Below are 16,187 nucleotides of genomic sequence, written 5' to 3'. Positions count from 1 at the left end.
AGGACATACATATCTGTTTCATCTAGCTATATAATTTAAATGTTCTGTTAAGAGGACATACATATCTGTTTCATCTAGCTATATAATTTAAATGTTCTGTTAAGAGGACACACATATCTGTTTCATCTAGCTATATAATTTAAATGTTCTGTTAAGAAGACATACATATCTGTTTCATCTAGCTATGTAATCTAAATGTTCTGTTAAGAAGACATACATATCTGTATCATCTAGCTATATAATTTAAATGTTCTGTTAAGAAGACATACATATCTGTTTCATCTAACTATGTAATCTAAATGTTCTCTGTCTTCTCTGATTTGATTATGTGCTACATAAACAGTAAATATATAATAACTCAAGTAATTTACTAGTTGAGCTTCATATAAATGATAAAACTTTTTTTTCACAAAATATTGAACTACCTAACCAAATTATAACCTGGAAGTAAATAAATGGAAAATTTAAATGAACTAAATACTGTATTGACAATTCATGATGTAAATTATGCAGAAATTACCCTATTTTCCAATAACAAAATAAAAACAAACTTTTCTCATTTTTAAGTTGAATTAACTTGTGTATTTCTTTCAGTTAAGAACAACGTTCTAGAACCAACAGAATGATGATGCGGTAAACATTGAAACATGTGAAGTCCACATTTTAGAAGTGTTTTAATTGTGTATCGATATGAACATTGTGTGTTCTTTATTATTTTAACATTATACACAAGTGTCAAGAAAATAATATACCCTGGTTTCATTTCACTAATAAAATAAACAAAAAAGGAGAACTTAAAACCACCTTACTTGAGTAAGCACAATGATGAAGAGACGACATCTTTATTATCAACAGAGCTTGTATCCTGGTTTACATTAAGTGTCTCAAGACTATTACTGTTCTCTCCTTTGTTCTGGTTATTATAGTCCACCTTACACGAAGTATCCACACTCATCTGAGGTACATCACGATTCTCCTCTACCACAGTATGGTTCTTTGTAGTTAAGTCACCAACAACAACAGAGCTTGTATCCTGGTTTACATTAAGTGTCTCAAGACTGTTACTGTTCTCTCCTTCGTTCTGGTTATTATAGTCCACCTTCCACGAAGTATCCGCACTGATCTGAGGTACATCACGATTCTCCTCTACCACAGTATGGTTCTTTGTAGTTAAGTCACCAACAACAACAGAGTCATCACCAAATGATGTATCTGTAGACTGGTCACAAAGCACGCTGGATATACCAACTGCAGTCTCTACAAATTCCAAATCTGGTATATCATTTTCACTGCCAACTTTGGAAGTAGCTGCATGTGGAGTGTCTTTCGGTGTCAACAAGTCTCTGCTGGTAATAATATTGTGTGCAGGACTGGGTTCAACATCAAATGGCTGGTGGTCTTCACAACTACCTTTTTTGCTCTGGTCAGCTTCCTTCTCTTTCCTCAAATCATATAAAGCTGCAAAGATACTTAATGAAAAATCTAAATTTTAAACTTAATGTACTTTACAGATAGAAAGTTTTGTAACGTTAAAACCCTTTATACGAGAATAACCTACACTGTAGGGTGATGACACAGAACGTGACAACTTAGAAATGTCATCCAGTAGAAAATGATACATCTGGCTTGAGTATTAAACATGGCTGGAAAGTTCTGAACTACCGTTATCAATTCAAAAAGTAGAAAGTAGTAGGTGAGTGCACCAAATTAAACAAACACTAGTTTATCTGGTATGTCTATCAAAACAATGTCTGTGTGTGAATGTTACTAATTTCTGTGATTGAGAAGGAGCATACAAGTTGTTAACTTCTAATCCACATTGTCAAACAGTTAAAATATCATTGGTTTTCCTAACCTCTTTTAAAAGGGGAGATCCATTAATTACCTTGGACACTTCTTTCAATTCGTTCACGTTCCTTCTGGACCCAGAACTGTCGTTCTTTAATCTCAGCTTCTCTTCCTCCTTGAGCCCTACAAATGCCGATGTTTTATAAAGCCATATCTTTCTTATATGAGAATGACGGTGAACTACCGAAAATAGTTCAGTCAACAAAAGAAAAACATTTAACCCTTTCATTACAGATAGATCAAAGTGTGCATGTCACGACTTTTTAGTTACATTCAAAATTTAATTAAACTATGAATAAACATAACATAAAAACATAGTTAATAAATCAAATTTTAACATTATATAGATTTTAAGTTCTTAATTTTATAAAGGAATATATATGAGAATTGTGACATTTGTTTCTCTAGGTCTTCCCCTGATCATCTCAAATTTAATTACCACCCCTCTGAGAATTATGAAATTCAACATAGATTACTCATGGTAAAGTAGATATTATTAAAGGAAATCATATTTTTTATTGCCTTTAATCTGATTTCTTTAGATAATGATAAACTATAAAATCAGACCCACCTGCTTATTTTCACCAACTGCCAATAGTTCTATATGATATTTTATACTATATTATGTATAACCAATAGAAAGCCAAAGTTTTAATCTATCAAATAATATATTATACTATGTTGTTTTCCACACAGAGTATTGTCTGTTTGAAAGTTTCTCTTGTGGTGATCATATCAAGAAGTTTAAGGTAAGATTTAAAAGCTCTTATGTCATAGTTAGAAAGCCAGATAAATCATGATAGTTATATGATGCTGTTTGCTTTGTGGGTGCTTATTATTCTGTGTTATTAGGTGCATTATTTAAATAAGTAGAAATGGTATAGTATAATTAGTATAAAATTAAAAAGGTTTAAATTAAATAAGCAACCAACAGTAAAAAAACAAACAAGAGGTCACAGGTAAGTGATAAATTTATTGTTTTCCATGTATATTATTTATTTATTATTACAAAAAAAATTAAATATAAAAATTGGAAACATGTTAAGTTAGATAATGTTAGATTAGGTAAGATAATAAAAATTCTTCACAAAGTACGTTCGGGAGCAGCCTGTGCATTGTGTCATTCAATATGGTAATGTAAGCTACACATTCACCAAGTGATTTACAAATAGCATGGACTGAACAATACAAGAATGAATGTTGAAGATTTGACCCAAAATGTACTGCTAAACACCCCTAACTTTCACCTCTGGAGATGACAGCTAATCCTGAGAGTAGCTGTACAGGTAGCAACTGTGGTTATCTGTTTGTCTTTACACTAGTCAACAGTTCTAAATTTGTGTTGGTTATTCTAGGTCATTAAGAATCCCTGACATGGTTGTTTAGCTTATGCATTTAAACATAAGCTAGAACCTGAACAACTTAACTAAATCATAGAACAGTGGTTGTCCTGTGTTCAAGTTTTACCTTTTGTTTTGTTTACACGTTAGAACCTGAACAACTTAACTAGACAATAGAACAGTGGTTGTCCTGTGTTCAAGTTTTACCTTTTGTTTACATGTTAGAACCTGGACAACTTAACTAAACCATAGAACAGTGGTTGTCCTGTGTTCAAGTTTTACCTTTTGTTTTGTTTACATGTTAGAACCTGGACAACTTAACTAGACAATAGAACAGTGGTTGTCCTGTGTTCAAGTTTTACCTTTTGTTTTGTTTACACGTTAGAACCTGAACAACTTAACTAGACAATAGAACAGTGGTTGTCCTGTGTTCAAGTTTTACCTTTTGTTTACATGTTAGAACCTGGACAACTTAACTAGACAATAGAACAGTGGTTGTCCTGTGTTCAAGTTTTACCTTTTGGTTTATTTACATGTTAGAACCTGGACAACTTAACTAAACCATAGAACAGTGGTTGTCCTGTGTTCAAGTTTTACCTTTGTTTTGTTTACATCAATAGATGAATGAAGGACAGTACTCACCATGCTTCTACACATGCTCTTTCTTTATCAAACACTGGTCTGTCATCCAAGTACATCAGGGTTTTCTTTACATAATAAAAAAAAAAAGAAAGAAGATACAAACATAACCGTTTGAAAGAACACACTACTACAGGTTACAAAAACAGAAAACTTGTGTTATGTTAGTTGGTAAATACAAACAATATGTACACTAGAACACACTACTACAGGTTACAAAAACAGAAAACTTGTGTTATGTTAGTTGGTAAATACAAACAATATGTGCACATAACTTTACTGCAATTACATTACATTGCCTTTGTTGATTAAAAAGGAGAAAAAAAGAGGGATTAAATTTTACATTCTAAGCATAGTATTAGCTTTAAATTATTTCAAAATAAGATAAGAAATCATACAAATTTATTACTAAGTGTCCAAACTATTATAGCAAACTATGACAGCAAATAACCAGTGAAAGACATAAAAACTCTAGTAAGCTGTTGGACATTTTCATCAACAATAGACGAGACATTATAAAGAAATCTAATACTTTCTCGGAATCTCACACATAGAGTTTCAAAGGTCATCTTTAACATGTTGACCAAATCCTGTTGAGATTCTAAGACATAGTATTTTTCAGAAATCTCAGACATGGTAAACCAAACAGTTGATGATATTTTAGGGAAAATCCCTAACATTATTATCCAAAGTTGTCTAGATTCTATGTAACACTACTATTTATCTAAGATTAAATGTATGGTGTGTAAGAAAAAATAATCGTGCAAAAATAGCATCAGAAAGTTAAATCTTGTGATAAGGATTCACGTTTCAAATGATCAAGTAGAATGTTTCTAACCTAACATAATTACTAGTTGGTTTACTTGTAAGAAGTAAAAATTAATTATGTAAAACTTTATCTCAGCTCATACTAACTACCACACTCGCTATCTATAACAATTAATTAACAATGATAGTACAAATAAATATAGCTTTCTAAAACAACAACTAACCATATTGATGATGCAACACTTTCGGTAATTTTTAATGTTCCTGATAACTGGATTTCCCATCAAATTCAGAACACGCTATGAAAATATATTTATAAAATGATAGTTGATTAGATGCAGTGAAATCATACCAATAATTTGTTCAGCATCAATAAAAACCATTTGTTTTGTATATCCATTACGGCAGTAAATAAAGAGAAACGTTTTAAAACTATTATGTTATCCTTGATTTATTTTTTGTACAGTTCACATAGGGGGTTGGGGGTATACCCCTTACTTTTATCATTAGCTGGACTTCTCACATCTTTCCAACAGCAGAGCATATAGTAACCATCATCTGTGCCCTCCCCCCTTATGGAACTAAAGAACAAACTTACCCCATTACAAAAATCAAACAGATAAAAAAAAAGTTTCATAAAACTCAAGTGATGATCCCTAACTAGTCACAGTACTGCTATAGAAGTTATGAATTATCACCCACCAGAGATTTCATAGCACCGAGAACATCCAAAATTTTGGTATCATCTAAACGATTATGAGAAAGATCTAAAACAGATATGTTATGACAATCCTTCAAATGTTCTACATCATCTACTGATGTCAGACGGTTGTGGCTGATTTGAAGCGTATGGAGCTCTGGTAAACAACCTGTTAAAATATTTAATTTTAATTTACTCTTATTCATATTTACAAACTAACACATAATTTTAGTAAAACTCAGTGTTACAATATTTCATTAGTAATTACTATAGCATGACCATTATCAGTTAAGCCTACTTGCTTATACTAGTATAATATATATCATTCTCATAATATTTGCTGTTATTTTGAGTTTTTCTGGGAATTTAATTTACTGGAAATAGAGTATTCTACATTGAAACTTTCTGAAAACTAATAAAAAACTCTTACTGCCATCTATACCTTAAATTTGTTTTTATCTAATTCTACTAACCAAATATGTTTTAGATCACATCTAATCCAATATGTGTTCTATCGATGGACCAAACACACACAAAAAGGTTATAATCCTCATTTTTAATGTTATAATTTATATTGTTTGCTCATTACGATTTCTTCCTTAACCTACAAGTACAATTTTATTTCATACTCAAGTTATCAATACAAGTTATGCTATTGTTGCTCAGATTTAAAGTGTTGAGTTTATCCAATCCTTCCAAGTTTTCCACTTTACTGATTAAATTCTGATTTAAAAACAGACACCGAAGCTCCTTCAAATGGTCCAGATTCTCTATCTGACGAATTCCGTTACATTCAAGCCAAAGACATTTCAGACCTGTATATTCTTCCAAGTTTTCAATTTTCCCAAATCCTGAAATTATAGAAACATATTATTCACAATAATAAATGTAAACAACAACAACAGAATGTTTAGTTAACTTAATATCTTCAAATATTCTTTTTGAAATTTCTGGAATTTGTTTTCTTGGAAAAATCTTGTTTCTTTTAAAATGTTATTTGTTTCAATAATCATATTGATAGGCACATATGACTGAAAGATACAATGATTTGGATTATTTATGATGACAAAGTTAAAAGTATTTAATGTAAACCTGTGCACTAGATTAAAAATAACGAGATATAATAACGTCAAAGAAACTCATCACCGACAGAGGAACACATGTTGCAAAACTGCAAATTTGATTAAGAGAACAAAATAAAAATCACATTTAAAGTAAATCAAATCAAAGTTTTAACTGAAATGTTTAAACTTTGGTAACTTTCTTTCTCATTACAAGAAAATAAAGTGATGAAACACCACATCAAAACAAGCCAGTGCTGGAGAAAAGAATGAACCTATGTTGAAATGCTAAGCACTCATGGTTAACTATGCATGAAGAATGTATCACTCTTCTATTGGTGAAGAGCTATAGTCTAACGATTACATCATAGGCTGAAGAAGTCCACATTACTACAAGTAGGGGTGGCAGTTATCCACATACCTAAACCAGAAAAGTGGTGAAGATATAGCTGTATTGATAGCCTTTGTCTGTATGCTGATAAGGAATAGCATTGATAATACTGAAGATTATGACCTTCCCATTTATAAACCTCCTCTCTATGTCTAGAAGTTTCTTCCAAACATAAACTACTTGTTAATTCCTAATTCTGGGAAGTGTTTTATATCTCTAAATGTATTTTTCATATCTTTGTTTTTATTGTTATCTATTTTATTTATTGCAGATACAATGGCTTCTTCCATCAGTACTTTAGTGTACCTTGACTCTAGATCGAAGCTACACCTACTGCTATTAGGGTTTTCTTTTTTTAGCCGTGGCATGGCGGCTCATAGAATGGCTTCGGGTGTTTTTGTTTGTTTTTCTAAGTACAAACTTTTAGCTCATATCTCTGTCATCTCTTGACCAATTTGAGATCTAATTACAGTTTTGGACTCAGAAGGTCAACTCCTTTTGACTGATGTATTTGACTACACCCAAGGTCTCATAGATTAATTTGCTCTAATCCTGCCTGAAAGAATTTCAATTTGAGGGTAAGCTGGCAGAGATACTGATGAGTAATAAAATTGAATTGGGTATATATGCACGTGCCAAGCTTGGTATTGCTAATAAAAAGAAAAAAAAAAGGTCTCATAGTTAAATTGACTCTAATCCTGCCTAAAAGAATTTCAAGTGCATTAGCTATTTAGGATTGTCTCTTGTTTCATTTTGATGTCCCAGATAACTGTGGTATTCCCATATTTGTACTTCTGAAAAATAAATAACAGATCAAAGTTGATAAAAACTTTTGTCTTTTAGTTGCTTTAAACATTTATTTAGTTTCCTTTTTTTATGTTTACTTTTACTTTTTCAAATTTTGTAGTTTTCACTGACTTCTTTGGCTTTTTCTTCATACCAACAGATGTATCTGTGTAAAACAGAGTGAGAGGTTTATGAAAGTTAACAAATCATGTCAGTGAATATTAAGTCCCTTAAATGATTGATGAAATTTTTAACAATTACAAATATAAAAATGTGTTTGTTTTTTTCCAAAATATGCCAGTGGCAATGTAAAGTTGTATGTATTTTTATCAAAAAAAAGTGACAGACACACTTATGTTAAATAATATATTTTTACCTTAAAAGTATGTGTAAACAATATGTGAAAAAAAATCCCTCCAATGAATGAATGATAGGATTTGAAAACAAAATGCAATTGTATGAATATATATATAGCGTCTGTTTTTGTCCTAAGTATGTCAGCAGTGATTCAAAGTACACAGACCACATGTTATGAAAGAGGAAACTGGAGAAATCCCATCAGTTCCCACTGATCTACATCTAGCCAACACTGGTACCAGCTATGAATATATACAGCGTCTGTTTTTGTCCTAAGTGTGTCAGCAGTGATTCAAAGTACACAGACCACATGTTATGAAAGAGGAAACTGGAGAAATCCCATTAGTTCCCACTGATCTACATCTAGCCAACACTGGTACTATGATATCTGTCCACTTTCAAATAAAAAATAACTTCTTCTTGACACATCCCAATTCATTCTTAGTTGATTAAACCATATGCCTGGGAGGAGTTAGAGGACAAACCAGTTAACTTCTCTCAGAGATTCTGATTTCATCAAAATGTTGTACTGAAATAAATCTATTAGTATTATCCCATAAATGGCTGTTTTAAAACATTATATATGTTAAATAAACACACTTAATGTAACATATTTATTCTGAAAAAAAATATATATATATTTAAAATAATTTTAAATGTTCTATAACAACTAGTAACATCTGGAGTCTTTCTATTCAAACTTATGGTCATGCTAAACTACAAAGTATTGAGAATTTACCCTGAAGATGGTTTATCACTGTTGCCAGAATAAAAACAACAAGGAATGTTAACCCCATAACCACTTTGATGCCAATTAAACACATTCACATCCATCATCTAAAAACTTATACCTACCTTTGTAATGAAGATAAAGGGTATCGTTCAAGTACGGAGTAGCATACAATTTCAATTCTTTACAGAGTTTATGAAGATAAGCCTTTGTCATTCTAAATAAAAACATCAAGAGGAGAGGTTTATTTCTAACTCGGTGATATTATATCATCTTGATAAAAATAATAGTACTAAACTCTAAAATAAAAACAAAACCCTCAAAGTCAGCCGTTATCATTCAAATATTTCTAAAGCCTTCCTTTAAATTAACTGCATCTGCCACATCTGAAGACAACTCATTCCAAAGGCCAAACATCCTGTTAGTAAAATAAAGTTATGTTAGCTACTATTTTCCTTAAATGTATGAGTTCCCAAATAAAGCCACTTCTTGCATCTGTTTAAAACAAGGAAACAGAAAAACCTACCTTGGAAACTTTTCATTTTCTGTTAAATCTTGCTTCTTAATTGATGGCATTTTTTCACAGTTTTAACATGAAATGTATCCTGAAAAATAAAAGGTCAAACAGTATCTTATAACACAAGCTGCATTATAGGATTTAAGGTATATGGTGTTTGGAGTTTCAACTTTGCCACAACTATATAGGTAAAGATTGTTGAGTTACTATGGTATAATTGAACATTTCTTTTTTAAATTCAAAGAATATATAAATTAATCATAAAAAAATCACTAAAACTGGTTCTGATCTTACTGTGCAATATTTCATAAGCAAGATTTCAACTTCTCTCTTGGAGTTGTATTCAGATTACTTTTAACATACAATAAAGTTTTGAAAGGGTACCAAGTTAGTATAGTAAGAACTTTAAAACAACCGTTAGTCAAAAAAAGTTCTGTAACTTAGTGTAAGGTTACAACACAAATACACAATGAACAATTTATTTATAAAAACAATCATACAAAATCTTTCATAAATTCATTACAACTAATGTACTAAGCAGAATTAAGCCATTAAAAACATTTCAAATTAAACTAACTTTTTCACAAGACCTAAGTTAGGATCTCAAACTGCATAACTTTAAGTTTTAAACCACGAACTTCACAATGAAGATGATAATGGAATTCCCAGAATGTAAACTTAGGCCTATTGTTCAGAAGTACTTTCTTATGCTTTGTTCCAATTACTTAAAACGTTTGATGACGAGGAACCCACTTTGAGACTAATAATGGATGGAGACGGCTTGAATGGGTAATGAAGAAAAACTTTAATATAAGTTTAACATAACAGCAAATGTACAATGTTTCGACAAGGTTTTGTCATCATCAATGATGACAAAACATTAATTATTATTAATTATTAATTGAATCATTATTGCAGACCTAATAAATTATGATAGCATTTAGGTTAACTCGACTTTCAAGCTGAGACGTAAATGGAGTTCAAGAGCTGAAAATGAAATGAAAAAACTATTAGTTACTGACTCGTTTCTAGTTCTACTTCTACTACACCATTTAGCCCTTAAACTTTAAAGTTAAAGGCTTAACGACCAACGATCAATTTCTGCGACTAATCATGTAAGCTTACTAAATTACATGATCTTACAGAATTTTCCTGAATTAAACAATAACAATAAAAGATAGATTTAAATCATCATAAGAAAAACAAAAACCGGAAGCTTATACTTGACGTATACAAAAATTTTCAGATTAAAGTTAAGGCCTACCAACATTCAAATTATATAGTTAGTTTACTAAACAAACTGACAGTAACCATGGAAACGAGGCGTGTTTAAATTGTGATATGTCTTGGAAATTTATAAATTGGTAATATATATATGTGCAATAAACATTAAAAAATATAAACAGGTTAATATTTTTTCCCTCGCCAATCAAACTGTAACTAGTTATTTATAAAAGAAAAAGTCCATAACAACAATAATGATAAAATAAACTAAAATATTAAATAAAAGATTTTTGACGATAAATAATTACCATTAACTTCTGATAAGAGCAAACTACCTATCTAGAGCATAACTAAAGATCAAAATGGTAATAAGTACAGTTAATTAGATATATCTTTCTTACGTTGTTCTAAAGATCAGAATGCATGGTTTTATCAGTTAACGATATTTTTGGCCGTTATTGTTAACCTTCAAATTAAGTAATGCACTATTAGCGATGACAAAATAACTTATAGTAGACTTAGAGTTTTTCTATCAACAGACAGTTATAGAAGAAAATTAAGCAACTCAAGAAACATATAATAAACAGAAGATGATTCTTCTCTTCACAGAAAAACAGAAACAAAAAACAAACGACACAATAATAAAGGTTTGTGAATGTGAGGGTATGCAAAAAGAAAAGCTCAAACCCCTTGTGTTTCTTGAGATGTCTCCCACTGAATCAGCACTAAGCTTAATGACTTATAAGTCTAAAATGCGAGTTTCGATTCCCTGTAGTGGACATAGAAAAAATAACCAATTGTGTAGTTTTGACTCAACATTCACCAACCAGCATATTCAGATATAGCTGCTAGATATATATATATATAGAGAGAGAAATATTGTACTAATACTGTATGGTAAGTCTTACGTATGGTGAAATACACTGTTGGAGACCTAGAAAACTTGTGATTATGCATACGAATCTATATAAATAATACGCTTCAGTTTGTCTGTCCGGAACTTTTCTTGCAAATCTTTCGTTCAAGCGCAACAAATCTTATATCGTTAGAAAGGCCTTTCTGCGAAATCTTATATCGTTAGAAAGGCCTTTCTGCGAAATCTTATATCATTAGAAAGGCCTTTCTGCGAAAAGTCCGGATTACATATTGGCTTTTCAATTCATAATCACCTTTCCTGTCTTTTGTTTAGTCAAACTATTCGGTGCAACGAGTATAGTACATGATGGCACAATGTCGTTGCCGTCACGTGATGACTTGTTTCGATTTCAACTTTAATTTAATTTACAAATGATATACTAGAGGGAAGGCAACTAGTAACACCCCCCATCGCCAACTCTTAACTACTCTTTAATAAAGAAAAGTGGGATTGACCATCATATTATAACGCCTCTACGTCTGAAAAGGTGAGCATGTTCGGTGACAGGATTAGAGCCCGAGACCTGCAAATTATAGTGTCCTAATCAGGTTCCTCGATAAAGGCCTCTGATTGTGTGTGTGTGTGTGTGTTCACTGCATTCTGATGATTCTAGAACAAGAGGGCATAAGTTTAAGGATGTATGGAAAAGACGGATTAAGCTACAGTGAAAACACCTGTATTTTTCTAACAGAATGATTGGCTTATGGAATGAATCACTGTCGGTAGTTGTGGATACTCGCGTTATTCGGAAATTTAAGAGGTCATTGCTGAAAAATAAAGGATGGGCTTGAATGTTTATCTTTTTCAAAGGGTGTGTGTGCAAGAACAGCACTGAAATATGGGTTTTACTTAAAAAGTGATGGGATATGTACGTAGGTTAATAGGAAATTCGACCAGGATGGTTATAATGAAATAATACTGAATATGTGAATAACTAAGTCGTGAGAATACAATAAAGAGACTGGATACATTTTCAGAAGTATATTTGTACATTTTAATGCATTTTCAGAAGTATATTTGTACATTTTAATGCATTTTCAGAAGTATATTTGTACATTTTAATGCATTTTCACAAATAATTTGGAGTAGTTAACTTCTTGTAAGGGAAAGCTTTTTAACTTGCAATGCCAATTATTTTTATTACGTTTGATAATAGGTAATCTGAAATAAATGCCACAATCAGACATATATTTTAAACCTCTTTACTTAACCCGAGCTTTCACAATGAAGAAATGCATCACAATAGGTAAACGTAATATGTATAAACAAAATGATATTATGTGATATTTGTGTGAAAACCTAGATTGTTAAAATATTGTCAGTTATAAAGAAGTGCTAATTTCGTTTTTTTTTTGTTTTGTTTTTTACAGATTCTACAATAGAACCAGACAGTTTAATATTAATGACAAAGAGTAAAGCAGAAGACAATACACCTTCCCCCCAAATTCCTCTTAGTTAGTCCATTACGGATTTTAAAACAAACACGTATAAAAATAAATACCTCAGGAGACTTTTGGTTCTATACCAGAATCCTTCAGCTGTGCTGGCATGTTCCAGTATTGAACAAAAAGCCTCGTAGGTAATGACTTGAGAGGAAAGAAAAAACAACAACAGAAGATCGAGAACTCTAATTTTTCATAACTCCGATCTCTGATTTCAAATTAGTAATACAATGAGTAAGAAGAATTACAAAATAAAAAGAAAACAAGTATGACTCATATTGGGCCTGATACTCTTTGTTGTTTATATAGTTTTCGTCTTATCACATTTTTAGGACCTGTCGTGGTTTGGTAGATAGAACACACGACTCACAATCTACGTGACGCGGGATCGAAACCCTGTACCGTTTAAGTCATGTGTACGTTATAATGGTACAGTCAATCCCACTATTTGTTGGTGAAAAGAGTAGTCCAAGAGTTGGCGGTGGGTACTGCCGGTCATGTTCCATTCTCTCTGATCAGCAGTTCAAAATTAGGGAGGAGGGGGGGGGGTAGACAGCCTTAGCTATAAACAAAAATAAATAAACAAAGCATTTTGATATTTTTATTATAATAAATATAGTTATATTGGCCATCTTTTTGGTTTATGTATTTATTAATATAGAATTATTATTTATAAATATATTAAATTATAATTATTTATAATTTTCAATGTCATCTTCTTGGATAATCGAAATATTCTCTGCGAATAAATCAATATTACCTCACGTACCTAAAACGTCAAAATATGTAGTTTATAAATACATCGAAAGAGGACGCGTACTACTTGTTGTTTGTTTTGCTTGTTACAGTTCGTTTCTTGTGGTACATTTACTCTACGATTTAGCGTAACTAGCCGTTAAGTTTGATTTAATAGTTTTAACCCCAAAAACTGTGTTATACGCTCGAAATTAATCTATTTTAATGTATAATTGGATTAATTAAGTAGCTTATTATACAATTTTTAACTTATATTAATTACAAATTTTATATTAAAGTATTATATTCGAATTTTGACAAACAATTTTTGTCATTTTCAAATAGAGTACGTATTTAATCAAGTTAACGGAAAGTTAAGACCGAGTTTATTAATTTACGTCAAATCATATCTGTTTGACAGACGTTAAAGAACCTCACGTGAAAACTATTCTCTTACTACGGTTATCTGTAATTTAATTGTTGGCAACTCGGTTCTTCTACTAGTACTAGTCCAGGATTTTTAAAAGTGTGTATATTTACGTCAGGATGTGGAGGCCTACACATGTTCAAGTAACAGGTAAGACCAGTAAAGAAAGAAAAATAGGGTTTATTCGCCATAACTTTTTCATAAGAAACATTAATCATATGAAATAATGCCGCAAAGGACCTTAAATTATAATGTGAAAGAAGTTTTTGTTTTATTTTTGTTGTTCTTGTTAAACTGTGTCAGGTATTAAGCTTGAAATTAAAACCTACAACGAAAGGTTGATGTATCAAAGAATAGTAAAGAATCAACGTGGTTAAACTTAAATCCATTTGTTGTGTCGTTTTTAAGGCCTTTTCATTAATCTTACACTTACAATCTGCACTCTTCTTTATCTGTAGTCTTTAGGCTATTCTTTAAGAATAATTTACAAATAATACAAGACGAAGTCACAATAACTCATTTGTTTTCAGTATAGTATGTTATTTTAAGTTATATATTATTTGTTTTTATAGTATTTTAAATGGTCCCATGTTTTATGTATAGTATGTTATATTAAATGGTCCCTTGTTACCTGCGTAGTATGTTATGTTAAATGGTCCCTTGTTGCCTGTATATTATGTAATGTTAAATGGACCCTTGTTGTCTGTTAGTATGTAATGTTAAATGCTCCATTGTTGTCTGTTAGTATGTAATGTTAAATGCTCCATTGTTGTTTGTATAGTGTGTTATGTTAAATACTCCATTGTTGTCTGTATGGTGTGTTATGTTAAATGCTCCATTGCTGTCTGTAAAGTGTGTTATATTATTGGTCCATTGTTGCCTGTATAGTGTGTTATATTAAATGGTTCATTGTTGCCTGTATAATGTGTTATGTTAAATGGTCCATTGTTGCCTGAGTAGCATGTTATGTTAAATGGTCCATTGTTGCCTGTATAATGTGTTATGTTAAATGGTCCATTGTTGTCTGAGTAGCATGTTATGTTAAATGGTCGGACCATTTAACATAACACATATACAGGCAACAATGGACCATTTAACATAACATAATACGCAGGCAGCAAGGGACCATTTAACATAACACACTATACACGCAACAGTGGACCATTTAACATAACATGCTACGTAGGCAGCAAGAGGGACCATTTAACATAACATGCTACGCAGGCAGCTAGATCTTGCTGCCTGCGTAGCATGTTATGTTAAATGGTCTCTTGCTGCCTACGTAGCATGTTATGTTAAATGGTTCCTTGCTGCCTGCGTATTATGTTATGTTAAATGGTCCCTTGTTGCCTGCGTATTATGTTATGTTAAATGGTCCCTTGTTGCCTGCGTATTATGTTATGTTAAATAGTCCCTTGTTGCCTGCGTATTATGTTATGTTAAATGGTCCATTGTTGCCTGTATTGTTCCTTTTCTAAAGAAGGAAATTGCCACCAAATTTAGCAACATTGTGGAATAGTTAAATATTAATTTTCCTGCGTGGTATGGAGGAAACTGTAGATGTACACACCAGGTACATGTATGTTAAGAATAATTGTGGTCTCATACAAAATTAACATTTACCAAACACCTTTATGAAAATGTTTTGTATTCATCTAAAGCTTGGCTTCTGATTTACTTTACTTTTCATCTTTCTCTCGGGCTATTCAAGCTCTAGTGCATTTTTCTTGATAATAGTGTTTGTCTGAGAGAGGTGGCTTTTTGTATTTTATTATATTCACAGTTTATTGTGCAACAATATACAATAGTATCTGTACCTCCAACACGTGCATTGATGGATGAATGATCACAAACAAAGACATCTTCCTATGCAATAGATATTTACGCTTCTTTGCTTTATATAATTGATGTGAGTCTGAAGAATGTTGACCTGGATTCCTGAAACTGTGAAATATTACTTTGACATTAGAGCCACAAGTGGGTAGTTAAAATAATATCAAACTTTGAAAAGTGAAAGCATGAAATAAAAATAGCTATCTTTCTTGATTATCGGTTTGCAGTAGAAAAAAAAAACAAATCCAGTTAATTCTGTAGTCTACTTAATCTTTCACGGTTTTACGTTGAAACTTCTTTCGCGGGTTTTTAACTTTCGCGGAAAAATCAAATTGAAAATACATCAGTTTTCCATTATATAAATTTAGAAATGTTTTCAGACACCATTCTGTTTTTTCTAAGGAACATGTTTCATACTGTTACGACAGCGGGTGCCAGTGGCTTCATGCTCTGCTGTTCTATAGGCCATCAAC

The 16,187-nt window shown here is 31.5% G+C and overlaps 2 protein-coding genes across 5 annotated transcripts in view; one reads left to right on the top strand and one right to left on the bottom strand.

Annotated features, from left to right (window-relative positions):
- LOC106470773 (dynein assembly factor 1, axonemal-like) overlaps window positions 1-10,389 on the bottom strand; it is a gene marked incomplete at its 3' end in the record, with an annotated part of 17,816 nt that extends 7,427 nt beyond the window's left edge. The window contains exons 1-9 of the mRNA XM_022399410.1: window positions 10,160-10,389; window positions 9,147-9,225; window positions 8,746-8,837; window positions 5,925-6,146; window positions 5,298-5,464; window positions 4,820-4,894; window positions 3,831-3,895; window positions 1,886-1,971; window positions 810-1,458 (exon numbers count right to left, since the gene is read on the bottom strand). Coding sequence (XP_022255118.1) covers window positions 810-1,458; window positions 1,886-1,971; window positions 3,831-3,895; window positions 4,820-4,894; window positions 5,298-5,464; window positions 5,925-6,146; window positions 8,746-8,837; window positions 9,147-9,196 — 1,406 coding nt within the window. The remainder of the gene's footprint in view (window positions 1-809; window positions 1,459-1,885; window positions 1,972-3,830; window positions 3,896-4,819; window positions 4,895-5,297; window positions 5,465-5,924; window positions 6,147-8,745; window positions 8,838-9,146; window positions 9,226-10,159) is intronic.
- A 3,364-nt stretch (window positions 10,390-13,753) lies between these two features.
- The window catches only part of LOC106470772 (rab11 family-interacting protein 1-like), a 42,972-nt gene continuing 40,538 nt past the window's right edge, over window positions 13,754-16,187 (top strand). For all 4 annotated transcript variants that reach the window (XM_022399406.1, XM_022399407.1, XM_022399405.1 and 1 more), the window contains exon 1: window positions 13,754-14,031. In XM_022399406.1, coding sequence (XP_022255114.1) covers window positions 14,001-14,031 — 31 coding nt within the window. In that variant the 5' untranslated portion in view covers window positions 13,754-14,000. The remainder of the gene's footprint in view (window positions 14,032-16,187) is intronic.

The sequence above is a fragment of the Limulus polyphemus genome, unplaced genomic scaffold (assembly GCF_000517525.1).
Source record: "Limulus polyphemus unplaced genomic scaffold, Limulus_polyphemus-2.1.2 Scaffold4210, whole genome shotgun sequence".
Lineage (NCBI taxonomy): Eukaryota > Metazoa > Arthropoda > Merostomata > Xiphosura > Limulidae > Limulus > Limulus polyphemus.
Note: the sequence above shows the minus strand (reverse complement) of the source record. Positions and strands in the feature narration are given on the sequence as shown.